At 37.7% G+C, this 23702-nt stretch overlaps 1 protein-coding gene across 2 annotated transcripts in view; it reads right to left on the bottom strand.

Moving 5' to 3' along the window:
- Positions 1-2382: 2382 nt before the first annotated feature.
- Positions 2383-23702, bottom strand: part of Plod2 (procollagen-lysine,2-oxoglutarate 5-dioxygenase 2) — a 66950-nt gene continuing 45630 nt past the window's right edge. The window contains exons 8-20 of one of the 2 annotated variants that reach the window (XM_048452506.3): positions 21713-21814; positions 19078-19203; positions 17479-17600; positions 15513-15617; positions 12903-13028; positions 11112-11253; positions 9958-10020; positions 8895-9008; positions 6950-7015; positions 5461-5565; positions 4139-4285; positions 3915-4040; positions 2383-3752 (exon numbers count right to left, since the gene is read on the bottom strand). In XM_048452506.3, coding sequence (XP_048308463.1) covers positions 3597-3752; positions 3915-4040; positions 4139-4285; positions 5461-5565; positions 6950-7015; positions 8895-9008; positions 9958-10020; positions 11112-11253; positions 12903-13028; positions 15513-15617; positions 17479-17600; positions 19078-19203; positions 21713-21814 — 1500 coding nt within the window. In that variant the 3' untranslated portion in view covers positions 2383-3596. The remainder of the gene's footprint in view (positions 3753-3914; positions 4041-4138; positions 4286-5460; positions 5566-6949; positions 7016-8894; positions 9009-9957; positions 10021-11111; positions 11254-12902; positions 13029-15512; positions 15618-17478; positions 17601-19077; positions 19204-21712; positions 21815-23702) is intronic. The other variant, XM_048452507.3, reaches the window with a different exon arrangement.

Below are 23702 nucleotides of genomic sequence, written 5' to 3'. Positions count from 1 at the left end.
AAATACTAGAGTGGAAGTATCTGTTCTGGTGGACAACATTCATACTGATTTTTCCATGCAGTTAGTAAATGAAAAGTTAGAGGTGTAAATTAATGCAAGTTCTGGTTTCAAACAGGAAGGAAGGAAGAAAAGAGGAATAAAGAAGAAAACATAAAAATGGGAACGGTACCTTGAAAACCTGACTCCTTATGAGGATATGAAAGCCGTCTAGTCACACATCCAGAAATGTATTCCCACTTCTAAATGCATTTACATAGCAAGTTTACAGCAGCAAGGCAACAGCAGAAAAGCACAAAATCCATTTATGCTTTCAGGACCTCACACCATCATGTCCTCTCCAGAATATTGTACACACATACAGGGGGGAGAGAGAGAAAGAGAGAGAGAGAGACAGAGAGAGAGAGAGAGAGAGAGAGAGAGAGAGAGAGAGAGAGAGAGAGAGAGAAACAGAGACACAGAGAGATGGATCTGTTTTTAATAGAACTGGCGTACTGGCTGATTTTACGTGTCAATTTGAAACAAGCTGGAGTCATCAGAGAGGAAGGAGCCTCAGTTGAGGAAATGTTACCACAAGATCCAGCTCTAAGACATTTTCTCAATTAATGATCAACTGGGGGACACTATTGTAAGTGGTACCTTTGGGCAGGTGGCCCTGGGTTCTATAAGAAAGCAGACTGATCAAGCCAGAGCAAGCCAGTAAGAACACCCCTCCATGACCCCTCAATCACTTCCTACCTCCAGGGTTCTAACCTGTTTGAGTCCCTGTCCTTTCTTCCTTCATTGATGAACAGCAATGTGGAACTATCAGTCAAACTTTTCCTCCCCAACTTGTTTTTCAGTCGTGGGGTTTTGACTTAGCCATAGAAACCCTAAGACATCTGGTACTATACTCTAATAGAACACTTCCCCCGATGTGCCTCTCTTCTAGAAATATCTGTCACATTTTGCTATTCCTAAAAGAGAATGCATTTATCATGCCTCAGAAGTGGCTCCAGAAACTCTTCCCACTGTGTCTCAATAGTCAGTTTTCTCCATCTACCCAACCCTACGTTTTCCCATCTTTTAGACTGCATGACCTACTTATGGGAGGTTTACTTGTTTTCTCTCACAACGTATGACTCCAAGAAACACGTTTGTATTATTCCATAAAAATGAGATTTAAAAACCAAAATTTGCTAAATTGGTTGTCTTTATTCAATTTCTGGAACCATGGCATGATGTTCATTACACTAGGTGACAGTCTATGTGCTATAACACAGAAGAGACAATGCTTGGCATCTGGCACCTCCCCTGAATAGTGTGACACTGGCTGTCAGGCTAGCTTGCAGAAAGAACTCCACTTGCTTTACAATTTGGTGCAACTGGATGGCAACAATGCCACACCAGCTCTACATATTGTGAACACTATGCCTGAAGTGTAATTGAATTCACAAATTATTACTAAAGATTCCCTCAATCTAGTTGATCCACCTTGGATATTTAGGGCCACCAACAAGTGTTGCAGAATACTTGTTTACACTGCAATCATGTGTCTCTGTCTAAGGCACCTTCTGATAGGCTCAATAAAGAGCCAAATGGCCAATAGCTAAACAGGAGAGAACAGGTGGGACTGATGAGTGGAAGAGAGAAACTGGAAGGAGGAATTTAGGTGTGCGATTTCACTAGCAGACTGAGCAAGTCAGATGTGACCCACTAAGAAGAGGTAACTTAGCTACGCAACAGAATGCCAATTAAAAACATATGAGTTAAGTTATAAGAGCTAGTTGGGGAAAAAGCCTAAGCTGAGGCCAAGCTTTCATAATTAATAAATCCAGGTGGTGGCAGCCTTTAATCCCAGCACTCGGGAGGCAGAGGCAGGCGGATCTCTTGAGTCTGAGGCCAGCCTGGTCTCCACGGCGGGCTCTACAGCTACACGGAGAAACCCTGTCTCGAGAAACAAAGCAGCAACAGCACAAGTCTTCAAGTCATAGCTTCCAGGCTGGCAGTCCAAGAACAGTCTAACAAGAGAGCTCGCTACAAGGAGCGGACAAGAAGAGGACTCAACTTCCTTCCCAAATCAGTTGTCGAGGATGACTACAGCTGACGCACTATGGACTCATTGCCTGGGACGGAGCCCGGATCATCACAGACTCGAAACTACCACCAGACCAGTGTGTATGCTGATTGAACAGTGGCTTTCATTTCCACTCCGAGAAAATGAGTAATACCAACTCCCTCATCACTGTAAGAGTAGAGATGTGCAATTGAATTTGGGTAGTAATTTTGATATAATACTAAACCATCAAGCTTAATGACTACAGCTCTCACATCCAGACATGCTCTCAGACCAGTCTACAATATATTCTCTTCTAAAGAATCATCAATAATACAAAAATCACAATGTTTATTTTAAATTATTTTATTTTTCATCATTTTCTAACACAGAGAGTCAGAAAAATGAATTTTGGCACCAGGAATAAAAACTTTCTTCAAGTCTAACCATTAAATTAAAAAAAAAAAGTAGCTACAATAAGGATATTTAAACCTTTTTCAGAGAAATATTAAAAACTGATATCAAAATTTTTGCTGTGGAGATTTTTAAAATGTGGGGTAGAAGAAAAGCAATAAAGAGACTAAGGAATGATAAAATAGATTATAGGGAAGTAAAGAAAGGCAAACCTCAGGGAAAAAAGAACAAAAAGAGCAGCTAAGGGTAAAAAGTAGGAAACAAGGATAAAAACCATTTTCCTGATATGAAATTCAAGTACTTAAGAAGTTTTTATAAACATTGTGAAATGAACTACTAATCTCAATGAAACTCTTCTTCTTACTCACTACTTTCTAGAATTAGTGGACAAAAAGAACAGAAGGAAACAAAATTCCTACTTGACATAAGGACACTTGCAGTGAAGCACTGTGCAGAGCAGAAAGGCCCCTGAGAGCTTGCCCTGAGTGCTTGCCCTGGAGGAACACCGGGGTCCACTTTCCGAAAGAAAGCAAGATCCACCTCCCACGCTAAGTCTATTTCCAATGGAGATGCTCCCGTTGGCTGCCTGCACTAGGTTTCTTGAGTAAAATCCTTGTGCAATATTTTCTTTGGGTTTTCATCCTAATTACTAAAAAACAAACTTACACAGAGGTCAACATGGCTTAATAATTACATATAAATTCAGTAATCATCAAAATTCCAGGTTTCCAGAACTGCTGATTTTCATATAAAACCATATTCTATACTTCTCCACAACGATAAATAAAATCTCAGGTTTTTCTTAAATAAGAAAACATCACTAGGCTTATTATCACCGAAGCCTTTGTACCTAACCATTTTATTAAAAACTGTCATTATTTTCAGAGACAGTCAAAGCATACAAATAAATACCGACTTTCACTTCTTTTTCCTTTCTTTTCTTCTTCGACTTGTGTTTTAAGGCTCAGAGCAGACATTGAGAAACGTCAAACAATTTTATATAAAAAGTTTTCAAATGTATGGCCCAAAGTGAAGTTGTTCTGTTGACATTATTTAATATTCCTCTCATCTTCCCAAGCACAACTTCAAAGACACGTTGATGCCAATCATCCATCTCAAAGAATGATTCAGTCCGAGTTAAGTAAATAACTTAGGGATCTATAAACGACACTGCAATGTATCTTGTTCCATTTTTAACAGGAAGACCTTCATGCAAATGTGTAAGCCTCCCAGGATGCATGAAGCTCCAGCCTTTTCGTGGGGATTCAATGGAGCAATTATATCTTAGAAATTTGCATCCACCTCCCTAAAAAGTTAAACACAAATATATCAACTTAATATTTTATGTTTTTAGTCGGTAGCAATATTCAAACCATGCCATCCAAATAGCAAGTGAAAATCAAATTTCAGCAGAGTCTTCCCCACAATGCCAGAGTTCCAGGTAATTTTCAATGTTTGCCATAATTACCTGAAAATCCTCTCCTACATTATTGAGAGCAATGTTGATGGTAAATGTTGAGGCATCATGATGCGGACGGAGTGAGCGCTGTCTTTCAGGAGAGTACTTTACCACAAAATTCAGCAGTGCAAATCCCTAGGAAAGCAAGCCAGTAGATTTGCTTAGCAATGCAATGCATGAGTATATTTAGCAGGAAATTGGTAGCGGGTAGTCAGGAGGATCAGGACAACTACCTTTGTGTAATAGCCTGCAAACACCTTCAGCGTAACTGGAGCAATGAACTCGCGAATAAAGTGAAGCCAGACATTCTCGAGATCAATTTGCTTCATGTGAATATCATCAGTTGGGACATTTTCATAACCACCAGATATACGGCTATCCTAGAAACAAACATTAATACAACAAGACAATTTATATTATCTTCCTACTTTTTTCAATCAAGAACCACAACGCACAATAAAGTGAACAGTTGTTTAATTATGGTGTGCCACCTGTTTTAGTGACAAGATCAAGACCATTTAGCCAACAGAGCTCTGCACATGATGTGCATCAGTGGTGAGGCGAGCTTCGGTTAGAAACACTTTCTACTCACTGACTGTAGATGTGAGTTTCAGTATCACTATAAAGTTGATAAAATGGACTCCCTCAGCCCTCACATGCACACACACCCTGGAACTAACATTTTATAATCACCCTCAGGGCAGATTCCACTGATGTGCTCTTTGAATCAAAGGCCCTGCAAACCTTGCTTTAATTTGGTGAAACTCAAGTCTTTCAGCAATTATTGGCCAGCACACCACCATCCCTAGACTCGGAGTTCTTCCTCGTATTTGGAAAGCACCTCTTCCTGGTCAGTTACAAAGCTGTGAGCCAAGCTGGGCAAATGCTTAAGTGTCACAATATTCCCCAAAATTCCACTGTAAGGTTAAGGAACAGGCTGTCTGTCCCTGTGGTTTCTTAAAGAGACACATAGAATCAATGCTGGAATTATTCCCTGCCAAGTTTTATAATGGAATGTAAATACAAAGCAGAATTATAGATTCCACCTTACTATTTTACTTTATTTTTTGGTTTTTCAAGACAGAGTTTCTCTGTAGTTTTGGAGCCTGTCCTGGAACTAGCTCTGGTAGACCAGGTTGTCCTTGAACTCACAGAGCTCCACCAGCCTCTGCATCCCTACACCACCACCGCCCAGCTCCACCTTATTATTTTACAAACAGATGCTAACCCTGTTGACACTGGATGTTTGTCCTAGCCTTTTCACTACAGTGCACCAGGAAAAGGAGCACAGGGGGTAATCAACTCCTTTTCCTAATCAACACCAGTCCCTCATGGCTAAACTGTAATTGCTCTCATGAGTGAGAAAGGAACCCAGGAACAGAGTGATTTAAAACAATTAGCAACCAGTAAAAAATAGACTAAAAAGTTTTCTTGATGGCCAATTCATTGAGTTCACAGTCTCAGAGACATGTAACAAGAAAGGCACAAGTCCTCTGAACTCTCTGGCTATCTGCCCCACCTCCCCATGACTCCTTCCCGTGAAATCACAACTCACGTGATGCTTTCCCCCAGACCACTTGCCATAATGCTCCATTTCTTCAACCAACTCATCACAGGCTCTTTCAGAAAGTACGGGAAACCAAAAGACATCTGGACAGGGCTGGAAGATAGTGCCACTATTAGAAGACAGGGCAACAGCAGAAATGACTGTAATATACAGACATTGTTGAAGATCTTCACTAGAAAATCATTTTATTACAGTTTAATTGGCAGTTTTTTTTTTCCTCTTGGTGCATACAACAATGGTGTCACGGACCCAATGAAACAAATCTGAGTGACAGTTCTGAACACTGAAATAGAGGTCATGTTTAACAGGTCGTTCTAAGTAAAGACTGTTTAAGAAAGAGAATCCAGTGTTTTCCAAAGATAAGCTTCCACTGTCTGTCCGTTGTCTATCAATGGTCCCCCAGCTTCTGTGGCTGGAGGGAGTACCAGTGCTCAGCTGCATGTCTGTGTGTTGTCCAAAGTTGGGAGCATGAGGGGGAGGGATGAAAGGGAGGAAGAGAAGAAGGAAGGGTAAAGGGGAGGTGGGGAGCGAATGAGGGAACTGGAGGGCGGAGATGGGGGAAGGGCAGAGGAGAGCAAGGAAAGAGACACTTTGGTTGAGGGAGCCATTATGGGGCTAGCAAGAAACCTGGCATTAGGGACACTTCCAGGAATCTACAAGGATGACCCCAGCTAAAACCCTAAGCAATACTGGAGAAAGTGCCTGAACCTGCCTTCCCCTATAATCAGATTGATGACTACCTTACTTGTCATCATAGAACCTTCATCCAGTAACTGATGGAAGCAGATGCAGAGATCCACAGCTAAGCACTGGGCCAAGCTCCCAGAGACCAGTCCAACAGACGGAGGAGCAAAATATGTGCAAAAGGGTCAAGACCATGATGGGGTACCCACAGAGACAGCTGACTTGAGCTAATGGGAGTTCAGACTCCAGGCTGACAGTGGGGGAACCTACATAGAACCAAAGTAGGCCCTCTGAACGTAGGTGACAGTTGTGTGGCTGGGGCAGTCTATGGGGCCTGGCAGTGGGACCAGGACTTATCCCTGATGCTTGAGCTGCCTTGTTGGAGCCCATGGTCTATGGAGGGATACCTTGGTCAGCCTAGATAGAGGAAAGAGGGCCTTGTTCCTGCTTCAAACTGATTAGTCAGACTTTGTTGACTTCCCCTGAGAAGTCCTCTCTGGGAGTGGGTGGTGGTAGGATGGAGGGAGCAGAAGGAGGGGAGGGAGTGGGGACTGGGATTGGTATGTAAAATGAGTAAAGATTGATTTTTGGTTGTTGTTGTTGGTGTTTTTTGTTTTTAAGAGTGAGGCTTTAAGGCTAGGCTCCATTAAAAATTTAAAAGCTGTAAGTCTCATGAATTGCTCCCAATCAACGATTCCACATTTAAAATTCCTTGTAATGTAGTATTACTTAAATCAGGTTTTGTTGAAATTACAGGAAAGTCACTCTGTATGTTACATTTATTAGTACAAACCTGCTCAACTATATTTTCAGTGAAAATCTTCGAATAATCACGGTTTATATATTTTTCCTTCCAGTCCTAAGGAAAAATAAACACACATTTAAACAAGTAACTTTTCCATAAATAAGTATATACATTAGAAAAATTATTCAAATAGCGTATAAATAACTTTGAATTAGACAAAATCGTACTTTTCAGAAGCCAGTTTTATATTTCAAACTTTGCCTGTTCTATGTATGGGTACACCATACCATGAAACGAACAAAGCCTTTTATCTATAATGTCTCAGGATATTAAAATTGAGTACTATTATGATGGATAGATTCATATGCAGTATTTAGGAATATATATATTCTTAAACATGTGGTGTTTAAAAGTAAAAAACAGAATGGGAACTGGGTGGTGGCGGCGCACACCTTTAATCCCAGCTCTCAGGAGGCAGAAGCAGGTGGATCTCTGTGAGTTCAAGGCCAACCTGGTCTACAAGAGCTAGTTCCAGGGCAGGCTTCAAAGCTACAGAGAAACCCTGTCTTGAAAAATATACAAACAAACAAAAATAGATCTGGGAAATGTAGGTCAAAGTGTTAAGGGCAAAAAGACTCCTGGCTTGGGCACAGACCTCATACTTCAGTTAGGTTGGGTCATCATTTTGTATTTATTGATGTTAAAGTTTTAGATTGGACACTAACACTAACTCTTCCTTTGAAAATGTCTTTCTAGTCATTGGGTCAATTATGATCTCACTTATTTTTCAAAAGCTCTGAAAATGGGAAATCACTAAGTATTCTGTCCCAGAAGAATGAAAGAAAGAGCAAAGCCACGGAAAGGTAAGCAGAGCCTACTCAGCTCAGCACTTTCTCCATAAGCCCTCAAGAGAGCCAAATTCCTATAGGAACATATGAACTGCAAGATATAAACTAAGAGCTCACCTGGACGCTGATAACTAAGGAATTCTACCTCTCAGAACCCTCACAAATTCAGAACCCAGCCCAAGTGTGGAGATGCTACCCTCTCCAGAAAAAGAAAACCATTTTCATTTCTCCCTCACTAATGTTGAAGATATGCAGGTAAAATGGGACAAAAGTACTTTTAAAATATCAAAATGCCAAATAAAGATTATTTTTTTCTATCTAACAGGATTCTAAATTCAAAGTTCTTTCTGGAATTCTGCTAATTCTGGAAATCAAAATTCTGCTGATTCTGGAAATCAAATTCTAACCAGGTACCCTGAGTCTTTGTAATTTAAAACTCACTGTTGGCATGGGGAAAACATTTAAAAAGGTAAACAAAATGACTATTCAAGACTATTCAAGAAAGCTTTCTCGAGGGAAAAATGTGCCAGCCCTACTGAAGAAAGAGCTCCTCCTAACAGTCCCAAGAGCGAGTACTATCTGAATCAAATTTTTCCAACTTGGCATGTTTCCTTACATGGGAGAAAGATTCATTGGGCTCTGGCTATCTTCAGTATATATTTACAAAATCGTCATAACTCTTTACAAAGTGAAAAAATAATGGGTATTTTTCCAAACTAAATTCTCAATGTATCTTGATATGTGGGAGTGGGAGAGCCGCTGGGGATGAACCTAATGCATTTTTCAAGTTATGGAAGAGTTTCATCCCCAAGTCATATCTTTAATAACTGAGGTCTTTCCCACCCCCTTTTGAAAATATGTATGTGATTCAGGTTTTTTTCTAAAACTATAGTTAAGAAATGGATGATCCTTTTGAAAACAGAGAGTAGAGATTTTAAGAGAAAACAAAGAAACTGATTTTTTTTCTTTTCTTTAAGGTAATATGTCTTAATTTTAAAAAGTTTTGGGTCAAGTTTAGAAATATTGCAGATCATAAAATACAACTATTTGCACTCATTTAAAAGCATTTATGTGTTACTACTATTACTCTATATTATTTAGAGCGACAGGAAGATAAGCAACAAGGGAGTTAAACATGAACATACCACAGGGTTTTCAAATATCTGCCAGAGGTCATTGTTGAGGTGGGAGGTATTGTAATTTGCAGTTGACAATAGCCGTCCAAATTCATGTCTGTTAGAAATGTACATAAACATACCCTATGTACCGAAAACAGCAGTATTAATCTCAAAGTGTAGGACATTTAATCATGGGAAAAATATATAGACTGCATTAAACTTTGTTAATCATTTCATTAATGAAATATTTCAATAAATTAATTCATAAACGTGCATTTTAATTTTTTCATAAAATGTGTATTATTTAAAATAAATCAAAATTGTTAGAAACTCAGAAAACACACAGAACTAACAGCACAAATGGCCAAACAGAAGAAGGAGACTTGGACTGCTTTGTCACTTTCTCAGGGATCCTAGAGACAGATAAAGGAAAAGAAATCCCTGTTGGAAAGCAGAAATATTTTTCAGATATGCACGGCAATGGCGTGCATCTTCTTTTCGGCTTCTTTTCCTTTTAAAGAAACACGCATTTTATAAGAACTCAAGATGCCAGAAGGACTTCTCCAGTGCTTCATATTCCTCTGCTGCATTGTTTCAGACCCAAGACAGTTCTCCAGGCATTTTATGAGAGTTAAGAGGGAAGTCTCCTGTTCTTCCCTAAACATGGCAAATGTGACAGATAGCACTGGGCCAAGGATGTCTCTTTGTACCTGTTTTTGTTGGTAAAAAGGTTAGTGGCAAGCATACACATGGGCAAGGGCCCAAATCTCATCTCTAATGAAGATATACTTTACACCTACTTTCATCTCCTCTCCACAGCACCCCAAAACCCAACAACATTGAGTAAAAGTATTGGAGGTTATTTCTCTCACCTGCTAATTATAAAATGTAAATTACCTCAATGACCAAAGATCTGGCCATTAAGCAACACTCCTCCAAAACCCTACAGCACACATACGGACAGATAAGGAGCCCATGAGTACCGGTATTTTACCAACCAATGCAAAGGTGGTTCTTAAAAATAATTTACTGCCACTCAACACAGCATATTTAACATAGTTACATAAATAAAAATAAATAAAAATGACACCTTTGGGGGCCTGAGCATTTGGAATGTTTCCGGAGTAGGGGAGTCTTTTTCCCTTTGTAAGGTCTAAAATGAAGAGAAGCATGGGTCAGTTGATGTGCACACCTGTTTGTCAGGCATCGTGGTACATAAATACAGCAGCTCTGATAAAAAGCTGACATTGTGACATGTCCTTCCTAGACAACATGCAAAACAAGCAAAGCTTGCAGGGCACACAAAACACTTCCAGCCTTCCCACTGTTTTATTGCAACTTTTTGGTGAAACACATATCCAAGCTCATTCCTTAGCAAAACTTCATTAGATACATAATTAAGACAAAGGGGAAAAATGAGTAACAGAGGCCATTCCGGATGCGCTGTTGAGTGAAACCAGCCAAACATAAGCACAAATACAATCAAAGGTACTGAGTGTGTTCAATGAGGATGCACACAGATACACAGGCAATACACATACTGGAACAACACATGCCTTGTTAAACTAAGAAAAATACTTGCCAATCTTTCTGATATTCCTAAGGCTATGGCTGCTTATTTAAATTGAGAAATAAAATAATATCTGAAACAGAAAATCTTATATATATGTTTTATGAATTAAAACATATTTGTGTGGTTTGAAAAAATATTTTCAATAAGCATTTATGTTTTATTATAAAAGTATATTTCTAAAACACTAATGTATGATCCGCTTTTCACATGGATTAAGTATGCTATCTCCCTAGTTTAGGAAGCCTGCTTTGTAAGAGTGTACCCTCAGTATTACAGGGTACACTTAGAAAAAACCGTAGTCACTGATTTCACGACAAAATTATAAGCTTATTAAATACGTAAAGAACATTTCAAACTAATATTAACTAAATTCAATTTTTTAGTACAGAATTTCAGATGTGAATAATGATAAATTCTTAAGGGAACAGGCTTATTCTTAATTTTGTCTTTATTAAAATCTTCTTGTGCAGTTTATGAGTCAGGCCTATGCTAACATTTAAAGACTATGCTACACATGTTCACAAATTATTCTCCAAAAATTATAGAACCAAAAAAATTGGCTAGTATTTACAAATAAGGACGAAGAAGGGCATCCAAATACAGGGACACACGGGCTGCAAAGCAGGCCATCTTGTCAGAATGGCCAAGCAAGCCACGGCTGTGCACCTTACCATTTCTCTAGCATTTCGGCAAAGAGCCATATCAGGGTCCAATTTATCACGAACAAAATAGTTCCTCTCACTCATCTCTGATCGGAGTGCCTTTCCTTGAATTAAGTACACATTAGCCATGTATGGGACATTCCAAATTCCTCTGAAAGTAAAAGACACAATCCAAAAATACCACACATACAATGTATTTCATGCTTACATTTAAAATAAATGCTTTGTATATGTTCAGGATTTGTATATATAAATTATTCGTCAGTAAAGCATATGATACTTGACAAATATGAATTTTTTGGTATACATATATCTTAATGAGTTTAGGAGAAATTATTATCTCTATCTCTAGATAGACTTTAATTTAAGTTGTATCTAGCTGTGGGGGCTCTCCCACCACCGCTGCTGCAGTTAGGTCACGGTAATCTACTGTACAGAATATTTTCTGTTTAATCAAAAACATCTGATAGCAAAGCAACGACACACTGAACCAGAGGTGTTCTGGCACAGCTGGCATGGTTCCCTGGAGCAGACGCCAGTGCCAAGACTGTATTAGAAAGTTAAATGGGCCATAGAAGAAGTGTTTATACTACAAAACTTCGTAAGCACTACAACTGAGTGTATTCTTTCGACCACAATCAACATAATAAGTATGTATATATACTGAAATTCATTGGCTTATTTTAGATGAAATACAGCTGGAAGTGTAAGGGTTGGCAGTTCTCTGTCTTCTCCTTTCCCGCCCCCATTCTGAGAGGACCCCAGATAGAATGCTATCTGGGAGGTAGCAGCCTAAGGCTTGTGTCTATCACTTTAGAAAAAAGAAAGGGAAAATCTTGACCAAGGAAATGTAGTATAATCATTTTGTATTACTTAGATGAGAAAATACAAAAAAAAAAAAAAGAAAGAAAAATCAAAGGGCTTTTAGCCCCATATAATTGTCAGGCAAATTTGAGCATTAATTACGATGGAATGCATGATGCTTCTTCCTAAGGGTACAAATGCAGGTGCATACACACGTCATCAGCCGTCACTCTCTCCTCAGGCTCACTAATGGACCAAGGTCCCTACCACCCTCTTATCCTGTGGATAGGTAAGGCAGGAAACTACTGTGTACAAAACAACAATGACTTACTACAATAAACGTGAACGCACTGGTCTGTATTTACACCCTTCATTTCCAACCAGTCCATGAATAGTATAACATATATGCCCTATGTAAGTCAATTTAGAGTCAATAAAAGTAGTTTAATAATAAAGAACTGTCTTAAAATAATTTCTTACCTACCATACTAGCAGCTAACAATAATAACTAAAGAAAAAACAAAAAAGGGGAAAAAACTTTATTATAGTTGCATCATTCAGATGTAAAGCTCCTCCTCCACCATCCACCACTTCAAGTATGTGTGCAAGTAATATTTACTTCCTAGATGATAATTGGTATTTTCTAAATTAACAGCCAATCAAATATCAAAGCGCTTTGTTAAGAAAATACTAGGCAAGAATTTTTCTCTTTTTTCAGATGGTAGGCTAGCACACTTTGTCTTAATTATCCAACACATCAGCTCACTTAAAAAGTGAAACATACTGTGGTCTCTAGAAAGAGGTGCCCTTGTATTAGTGAAATATACTGTGGTCTCCAAAAAGAGGTACTTTTATCATATAAATACCTAAGTGAGCTGCTACTTCTTAAATCCACTCTAAGCAGAAGGAAGAGAGATAAAGATTATTATCAGGTAATATCAATAGGAAGAGAATGTTACACTGCTGTATAGGAAAAGATTCTCTCGGGTAACTCACACTCTGTTCCCCTGAACGATGTCCACGTAATCTTCAGAGCGCGCATAGTACCCATCAGGACTCAATGCCCCCCAGAAGTTGGACCATAACTTTCCATGACGTGTCACAAGGGGGGCAATGATCTTTCTAAGAAAGGGAAACCCACAGCATTAATAATCTTCAAACTAGAAGAGTTATACCCTTTGCAAGACACATAACACAGGGAAGTTTATTTAATAAATTACTTGTGTATGTGCATATGTGTGTGTGTGTTAATTACACAAAATTTAAGAAAAAAATCCCAACATCTTTTCTTCAAAGGATACAATGAAATTTTTTAATTATGTTAATTAAAAGGAGCAACAAAAAGGGAAAAATATTGAAAATGCTAACAAAATATTGAGATAACATTTTAACAATACATTAGTTACATGTAGGAGAGTCAAACTAAATTATTTCATTGTATTTAAATTAAATTCAAGTAAAACGGGCAAACTGAACGCTCTCTACAGTATTAAGGGAGTCAGTGAATATTTGTTGAATGAAAAACAACCCACACAGATGGGCTGAGACATGAAGAGGCAATGTTTCTAAAATAAATCCTAATCACTTTACCATCTGTCTCCAGTATTTTATGACTTTTAAACTAGGTTGTAGTTGTAAGCTGGCCTGGTAGCAATGGATACGTCAGTCTTTACTTCAGAAACAAAACAGAGCCTCTTGTCTGGAATGGAAAGTCCCCAGGAACTAGGGTTTAAATTTACTTGCTACCCTGAGGGTGTTGAGAGACAGCACTTTGAGAGGTCCCTAACTTCGGAGAAGGTCACACAAGGGTAGGGACCCTGAAACTCGTCTCCTCCCTTGCTCCCCGCTTCCTGCTCCTGCAACCTCAGCTTGTCCCTCCTCTCATGATGTAGTTGAAAACCTTACAAGGCAGCCAGGCAGCGCGGCAGGAGCCCCTGCATGTGATGCCAAACCACTCCGTCTCCAAGTCTGTGAGTCAAATGAACTTCTACTGTTTATTATTTAGCCACTTGGTGGCTTTTTGTTACAGCCATAGCAAACACAGTAAGACACTGTGACTATATTCTCTTTTAATACCTATTTGGAAAGTGGTACCATTTAGACTAACAGAATACAAATTTGAAATACATCAGACTTCTCTTGGGAAACTATTTGTACTACCAACATTTCCCATATGAGTAAAAAGTCAAATGTTCCTCTACAATTACTTTTATATTGCAGTGGCATCATGCAATTTAAGAAAAGCTCACAATTCTTCCATAGTGATTATGGACTACACAAAGAAGTCTAATTAACATGATCAACACTTGTGAAGATGAGCTGGCATCTTTGTACATATACAAAAGATAAATATATAAGATATTATTTATCGAGACTAGAGATGCTTAGTGATTAAGAGCTCCTTATCCAGAGGACTCAGGTTCAGTTCCCAGTACTCACATGTCAGCTCACAACCTTTTATAACTTTAGTTCTAGGGCAGCCTCTTCTGTAGGCAACACACACACACACACACACACACACACACACACACACACACACAGTACCAAGATATACATGCAGGCCAAGCCCTCATACACATAAAAAATTACTATATATATATATATACACACACATATATATGTATATATTTACACATACACACACACATATATATATATATCATGTGTATATATATATATATGTGTGTATATATATATATATATATATATATATATATATATATATCATGGCCACTGAGATTTTTTTACCTTTTCTATTTACCAAACATTGGTCAGAAGTACATAGATTTATACTGTAGAATAACTATAGCACGATTAAAAAAAATGGCGAAAAATTTGCTTTATGGGTATTCAGGGAAGGATGGTTCAATGTCCATAACTGATATCAAGTTAATTAAAAGACAAAACAAAAGTCCTTCTAATTTATAATCTCAGTGTCTCCTGAAGCAGTATTACAAATTTCCTATATGATACGTAACATAAAGAAGTCATGCTAACATTTTAGCTTCTACACCTTTTCTTTATTAGGAGAAATAGTGTGTTAATGTAGACCAACAGTACATGTGAGCTGTGAGGAGCAGTGAATAGCAACACAATCAGTAGTAGCTGTAGTACAGCAAGTAGGATTAAGACCCTTACATCTAGATCTTCATCATGTCTTTATTCCATTGCATTTGAATCATTGAGAATAGCGGCCCCATGGCATTCACTACATCAGTAAATGCAACTATGGCTGTGAAGAGATCAGTATATCTGAAACGTCTGATTTTAGAACTATAACTCTATGAAATAAATGATGAGTTTTATGAAAACTTATATTTAAAATATCTATGGAGAATAAAAAATTTGAAAATTTGTTAGTATCAGAAACATTGATAATATGATTAAACATAGTTTTAAATAGAAAAAGAGACCAAATACCATGAATAGTCACTGTTTGACTGTATTATTGGACACTTTCATTTCTAAGATTGCTAATGGAATACTTAGTACTGGAACCTTAAAAGGTATAGGATAGTTGAATATAACCTACCTCAATTTATAGTGTGCCCACACATATGTGGGAAATTATCATATTACTAATGAATTCATGTTAAATCTTAGTACCTGTTTTGTTCAATCAAAATTTTTAAAGTTCTTGGGTTTGTCAAAACAACATCTGCATCCACACTAAAGTAGTAATCACACTTTTCATCCTGACGGCAGAAATCCCTGATGTTGAGAAAGAAAATAAAATAAGCATTAGGCAAATTTCCTGCTTGGAAATATTAATGTAAAACAAATGTAAATAGGAATGTTCTAATGTATTTTCAATCAAATCTGCCATGATACTGAAAATGACTAATTCATCAACCCATGTATCCATAGGTAGACATCACTACAATTTTAGATCAAGTGAGATACATATTTAATTCACTAAATATGTTAAGACATAAAAACCTTTAGGAGCCATGGGGTGGTTCAGTATATAATAGCAGTTGCTGTGCAAGCAGAATTTCTTACGGCCCAAATTCATGTAAAAAGACAGAGCACAGTCCAACACACAGGCCAACAACCCCAGCACTCAAACATAGTACTCAGATAGGGGCTCAGACAGAGGTGGGTGGTTGGGACTGGCTGGTCTCCAGTCTGGCTCCAGGGAAGTAAGAGATGTTGTCTGAAAGGAAAAGGGTAGGTACTGATAGATAAGGACATCTTGTGGCCTGCTCTGGCTTCTGCACACATACATAATAGGTGCATACACTTATGCACGCACATATACCACACATACACAACATCTGGTAACAGTGGGAATTTGTGAAACATATAAATACTTTCTGAAAGAAGAAATAACTTACTCCAATTTATTTATATTTTAAATTACCTTTTACATGTAACACCTAGATACACAAAATAAAATACTGCATCACCGATAATTCAGATTTTTAAGGGATTCAAGTTACTTTTGCTGTAGTGTGGTGGTGTGTGTGTGTGCTGATGGAGATTAATCCAGCTTTACACATGCTAAGACAAAAATGGCATTGTCTGAAAGGAATTATGGAGATAAAAGTTAAAGGCTTCTTAAGTATAAATATTTTACATTGATTGCATAGAGTGCTTTTTAAGACAGTTATGTCCTGCTGACTCACATGTTTTTCCAGGAGAGACTGCAGTGTTTTCTATAGGAAATCAAGACCAAGCCACTGACGATACCATGACGATCTGTGATGTCCTATGATCATCATGCATTTAGGATACATTTAGCTATGGCTTCTGCATTTAGGATACTCTTGCCTGCTTCACCTTTCCAGCCTCAGCCGGCCCTACTGGCCACTTTCTGCTCTTAAGTACATTTTTTCAAACTAGCAACCAAGCAGGACAGTTGACGGGAAAATTTACAGCTGTTATTCAACACCATCAGAGAGAGTTGAGTCCTGAACAAGGACTCAAGGGAATAACCAATGAATTAGTTAAGAATATGGGCATTTCTGGCTACTCTAAAGCCCTTCCCAAGAAGAAACCCTAACTGTGTGTTAGACTTGCACAGTACAAGACATGAGAGTCAGCAACAGACAAGAACATCCCCTGTTAAGAAGGCACAGTATCCTTGCCTGTTTATAAGCAGCTTCTCAAAATGCAGGCTAGAGCATCAACTTGGCACTCACTGGAGACACAACTGCTCAGTGGCAGAGTTTTACAAGTACTCTACTGGAGTACTAAAGAACCGAAGGCAGCTCTTCTGAGTACAGAGGCTTAGCAATGCCAAGCAGGAGCTTTACTACACGGTCTTTGGATGATGAATTTAAATATAAGCACTTTGTTCTTACAGTCATAATATTCATTTATCTCTTTTGTTTAAATCTTTAGCTGAAGCGAACTCATTACATGACTAAGTATTCTGATTTGGTTTAAAGGAAAATATAAGTAACTCCCACGGCCACTCCTGTGTAACTACACCCACACAGCACTGTCTCCTGCAGCTGTATCTGTGACAAACAGGTGCCTTCCAACTTTAATAAAACAAATCGGGTAAATTTTTTTCTTAAAATTTATCTACCAGAATAACAATTCAATATAAATTATTCAGACATACATTCCCATGTTTCTGGCTTCCGCTTGACTAAGATTTTCTTCCGGTCCTACTATTTTTATAGTACTGATTTCAAGCTTAGCTTTATCAAAAAACACTTTGATGTCCTTTTCATGATAAACTTCCTGTAACAAATTTTAAATATAAAAAATTAGATGGAAAACAGACAATCTGAATTGTTTATAAAGACAATGCTTCTTACTTAAAGTATTAATTATATAATTCAGTTACTGAATTACAGAAAGCATACTTAACTATCACTTGAAAAGAATCATAAGAACACAAAATAGATTTATATCAATATCCAAAAGGAGAAGCTGTTCAAAATTACTTCAGTGTCTCCTAAAAGGTCAAATCCTGCAATAATACTTAAATTTTAGTCATTGCAGAGAATTCTCACTAAAGGGGGAATATCTTGCTGCTTAAGAATCTTAGATATTTGCTATAAAAATTCAGAAATGAGGCCTATTAAATGTAATAAATATTAATATTATGTATATAAACAGCCTCATTGTGCAAAATAAAATCTAAAAATCATCTCTTAAGCCAAAGAGTACAATTAATGACCACATACAAAATTGTCTTTAGACAAAAAGAGAGTATTTAGCAAATTCACACTGACCAACAGCCAGCTAGCAGTGTAAAACCATCGATTCAGGATAATTCCTAATTCAGCTGAATTGAAATTAGGGGGACTTCCTCTCCAGCACCAGTGTGTGTGGAGTTTTCTATGCATCGCATCTTACTTTTCCTTCTCAAAAGTGCTGTCCCAGCACGATAAGGTATGTTGTCACATAAGGCTGCATGACACAGCCTTAAAAAAAAAAATGATAAAAATTGATGTTAGGAAATTTAAGGCCATTTGAAAATTGGTAAAAGGTCAACAAAAAGCACATAAACACAACTGTGTTAGTGTTTGTGTTAAGTATTGATATTATGTTAATTTTGGACAGCAAATAATGTCTGATATTTACTCTTTGAACTTACTAAGGTGGGTTTCTGAAATTTGAAAACGGTCTCTGAAAAAAATAAATGATTATAAGACATACCAAAAAAACAAAATGATAGGTAAACAAAAACCTATTACCACTAGAGCAGAAAACAAGGAGCTCTGGAGCTGACAACTTAGAAATAATAAAGCAAATATTGACAGAAACGACTTGTTTAAAGTCGTACATGTTTGGGAGGATCTGAATGTCTCAGAAGAAATAACAATTCGAGTTTTGCTGGTGAGGAGCATGCCACTTTGAGCTGGACGGAGGCAGTGCTCTAGAAGCGTGCCAGCTCTGATGCTATGGTATTATTGCTGCAAAGATCAAGGGCCAGTCTAGAGAAGAAAGCCCAAAGTCACCAAAATGCAAATGAACACAGGCTCTTTTATACATCATCATTAATTATGCTGACAAACTGTGTGGACATGGCTAATATTCAGCCATTTTGATCTATAGAAACTCTCAATTTCATGTGGCTCAGCTTAATATTAAATTAAACTTTCAATTCTTAAAGACATAATAGAAGTGTAAAACATTCTAGTTGGTTTTAAGTAGAAGAGGAGTCGCTTCAAAAATTCTCACATTCACCACTCAAGACTGAAATACTTACTTTATTATGAATAAAGAGTTTAAGTGCTTCTTTGGGATAATCCAGTGTTAACAGTAAGTCGAGGAATCGAGGTAGAAAAGGGGTTGGTTGTTCAATAAAAACACCTATTGTTACCTTTGGATGGACCTACGTTTTAGAGCAAACACAAAAGCAAATTATGATCACTTTAATTTCAAATTATATTTAAATTTTAACGGGGGGAAAACAAGCAAAGTAAACAGAACAAATAAAACAACAAGAAACACAAGACTTTCAGGTCAGGATAATCACGAAACCGGCATCAACCACTGAGTCTTCAAACACTGCAAGTCTACCTGTGTGAAGCCAATCAAGTGATTTTCTTGAATCACTCTCATAACATGGATTTATAACGTAAAGAAAGTTATTATCCTGTTCACCATATGAATGACATATTACACAGCCTGTGTAAGTAACCCACTTCCTTCAGGGCTCTTCTCAAAGAAACCAAATGCTGTTTTGAAAAATTCTATAAAAAAATACCAGAGTTCTAGGTCAGGGATGCAGCTTCTTGGAGAACAAGAAGAGGTGAGGAGAGAAAAAAAAGAAAAGAAAAGAACGGGAATGGAGGAGGGGGGAGGATGGAGAGGAAGAGGGAGGAAAGAGAGGAATGACCACATGTTATTAACAGGTTTTGCTGTTTTTACTTACTTTCAGCATATTATATTATAAGAAAAACTACTTTCTTTAGTTAACATATTATCTGAATGTGAATATTTTTATATATTTTCTTAAATCCATTTTAAGCATGTGTTAGGTATAATTTGTTTCTTTTATTTTCTTATGTGAAATATCTGTAATACACATTGGCCATGGAAGTCTTTGGGATGGGTGGGGTTTTATCAAAGGGAATGGAAGCTCCTGGTTTGAAAAGTAACGATCCAGGTGGTAAAACGATATGCAAGTGAACTATTATGCAATGAGACTAAAACCTGAGCTGCATGAAGTCTTCACGGAGCCCAAACGTGCTGAGCAAGTCCACTACCACTGAACTAGAAATTCAAACCCAGAAATAGAGATGTGTGTTAATCCCACACATGTTAAGTGTTGAATGGGCTATTTTATCCTGTCTCTGCACACATATTCCTCCATCATTTGGATATGTGGACGTCTGTTTGCAAGGAAGAGAGCCTGTCCATTGTGCTTTATCAGTTCACTGGCCAAACACCGACTACGAGCTGAGGAAATAAATGCAAAGAACTAGAAATAGTACATCTACCCTCTAAGAGGTTTCAGCTTAATGGAAGAAAAGAGTCAAGAGCAGATCATAATCTCCTCTAAAATGTTTAATTCAAATATACTAATTGCCTTAGAAGTTAACCATCCCACATTTATACACAAGCAGGATGGAATTCAGAGTAGTAATTTACATCCATTGCAAGCTTCTCTTTTAATTTTTTAAATAGCAACAAGAGTTAAATATTTATTAAAGTAATTTAACGATGAAATTTAAACTGTATCTAAAATGTGCACGTGTAGGGCCAGCAAGATGACTCGGGCAGTAAGACGTTGGCCACTTATCCTGTCGATCTAACCCACAGGGCTCACAGAGCAAAAGAAGAGAACCAAATCTTGCAAGTTGTCCCCTGATCTCCACACATGCAGACAAAATGTACTAACATGTATACAAACACATGCACACACATAGTATAAATGGAATAAAAAATGTGATAAAAATTTAACTCTACCCAGTACGAAGCTGTTATGACCCACATTTAAACATATGCTGTGTGCAGGATATTAACTCCCACAAATGCTTTATTTGTATGTCCCTGTTGCATGCTCACTATGTTTTGAGAACTACAGAATTTTATAGTTAGTTAGTTAGTTAGTTATTATAGTTAGGAATAAGTAATTTCCCCTTCCTAGAACATTTTAATAAGTTGTAAGTCAAACGCAAAAGCCAAATTATTTATATGCAAAAAACATTATTTATATGCTGAATAAAAACCTCAACACTAACATTTTATCCTTGAATCAGAAAGTTTAAATTAGAAGGGAAAATCCAAACAGAAGGAATTGATTCTCTTTCCAAAGGACAACACCATTTTCTGCAAAAAGCATCAAGACAAATGTTTAAACATCTCCATGGTGCGGATTCATTCAGAACTGCTCTGGCCCTCTTTCCAGAGAGGAAACATTTAGTTTGTTGCTTCAAAGTCTGGCCAAAAACCTTCCTTTCAAGTGACATAGAGTTCTATTCAGAAGTTACTAAATGTAGACAATTTACTTTTTATCCTCCCTTCAGACTGTGGTGACAAACCAATCACTAGTTTACGGAGTTCCAGTGCCGTGTCGTGGGACCTTGCACGCCACAACTGCTGCGGTCACACGTCTCTGGGGACTTTATTGTCACCAGTGCTGCTCTGACTTCACTGGCAACGCTGTAGCTGCTCAGTCTACTTACGGCAAATGAGGTCAACCTTCAGCTGTTTAGTCTTTCAGAATAATCGAAAGCACAGGCTTCTGGATTTTCTAAGTCACTGTACTTTTACATTAGAAACCCATCACCAAACATACGAGGGAAACTATAGAACACTTTCCTTTTTCCTGTGTCACTGCATCTCATGACAATGTAGATTTCTGATATATGTTCATACATATAAATTCCACTTACATCCACTGCAGACAAGTCAATTGTGTCAAAGTCACAAAGAGCACAGCCACTTTCCTGTGTCCATGAATTAGGAACATAGTTTCCAAAGTAATTCTGGAGAATCTAATAAATCAAAGAAAAAACAGATGAACAGAAGCAATCTGTAGGCACCAAGTTCTCATTATATAATTACATAGCTTCAGAGAATTCTTGTTTGCACCTGGCAAAATTCCCTAATCACACTAACATTTATCACTAACATATATACATTCTTCAGGTGGTAAATCATTAAGTTCTACAAACTGTGTCTAGAAATGACAAAGTTGTTATAAAAGATGAAAGTCATATTATTTGATATAACTTGATGTAGGGAATACTAGAATTTGCCATTGTAACAAAAAAATAGGACAAGTAAACTTTTAGAGGAACAATTAAGACATTTAGACAAACCACCATGGTTCATGTATGCAGTAATGAGATAAATGTGTTTAAATGTCAAGCACAGACATTTAAATTGCCCCATTACCTGCAGTAAATGGGGCAAGGGTAAGGTGACTTCTCACCAAACACATCACAAAGAACAAAGAGTGAGGCAGCTTTATCACCAAAGAACACAAAGCTTTTTCTGGAGATGTAAACACAGCCTGCTTGTTCATTTTCCAGTCGCGCAGACCCAAATAATCACACAGAAACTATACCAACTACAACACGGTTTGTCCAATAGCTTAGGTATATTCCTAGATATTTCTTGCATCTTAAATTAACCAATTTCTATTAATCTATGTATCACCAGAAGACTGTGGCCTACCAGTAAGGTTCCCGTGTCTGTCTCCTTCAGCAGTTACAAGATGTCACCTTGACTCTGCCTACTATGTCTATATATTTATGTTCAGATTTCCTACCTGGCTGTACTCTGCTAAGCCACTGACCAAAAGAGCTTTATTCATCAAATAATAAAAGCAACACATATTCAAAAGGACATCCTACATCATGGAGACGTTTTTGTCAGCCAGGCTTCGGGGTGCTGCTGAGAGGACTAACGCAACAAGGGATTAAAACAGTCATTCCACAAACCAAAGAAAAGCAGCAGTGGAGACTGCTTACCCATCTGACAGGGCACCTCCTCTCTGACTAGCCCCTCTCTTTTAATTATCTACTGGGATTTATCTCATTTTGTAAAAACTGTGACTTTATGTTTGGAAGGGTAGTCAGTAAAGGGAGGAAGTTGGCACAAGAAACAAGCAGACTACTATTCCCTTTGAGCCCTCAAAATATCCTGAACCTTTCTGAAATTGGGACATTGCAGAATCATTCTCTAGATGTATATGTAACAAAGTTACTACATGTTTTACAATCTTGATACCACACAGTGTCTGTTGTAAATTAAAACACCATTGTAAGAACACACTTCAAATCCTCATTATGTTTATATAATCATGTTTTTCATATTTGCTTGTTTGTTTCTGTTGTTGCTTTGAGACAAGGTTTCTCTGTGTAGCTATGGCTGCTCTGGAACTCCCTCTGTAGACCAGGCTGCCCCCAGAACTTGCAGAGATCTACCTGCCTCTGCCTCTCATGAGTGCTAAGATTAAAGGCTGGTGCCACCACTGCCAGCTAATCATGCTTTTCTTGTCATTGCTTTTGTTTTTTTTTAACATGGCAAAAGGAAGACATTCAAAAGAAAAAGTAAACATTTTAAAGGCAGAAGTGAGAGCACATAAATAAGCGCTTACAAGATATTTCCAGCTTCTTAAGATCCTGAAATAGAGCACAGAGGGAGGTAACTTGGCCATTTTGCCAGTGTCCTTCCCTAGGTCTATCGGAATATTTCTACTGCACAGAAATTTCAATCAGAAGGTGATAAAACCACGAAGCTGCATTAGCACAGCAAAGTCTTTGTGCTGCCTAAGTGCTACAGAGGTGGACACACCGAACCTCTGTAAACCTAAATGCTACAGAGGTGGACACACCGAACCTCTGTAAACCTAAGAAATGGGTAAGCATAGAGCTT

The sequence above is a fragment of the Myodes glareolus genome, chromosome 4 (assembly GCF_982192425.1).
Source record: "Myodes glareolus chromosome 4, mMyoGla1.1, whole genome shotgun sequence".
NCBI lineage: Eukaryota > Metazoa > Chordata > Mammalia > Rodentia > Cricetidae > Myodes > Myodes glareolus.
Note: the sequence above shows the minus strand (reverse complement) of the source record. Positions and strands in the feature narration are given on the sequence as shown.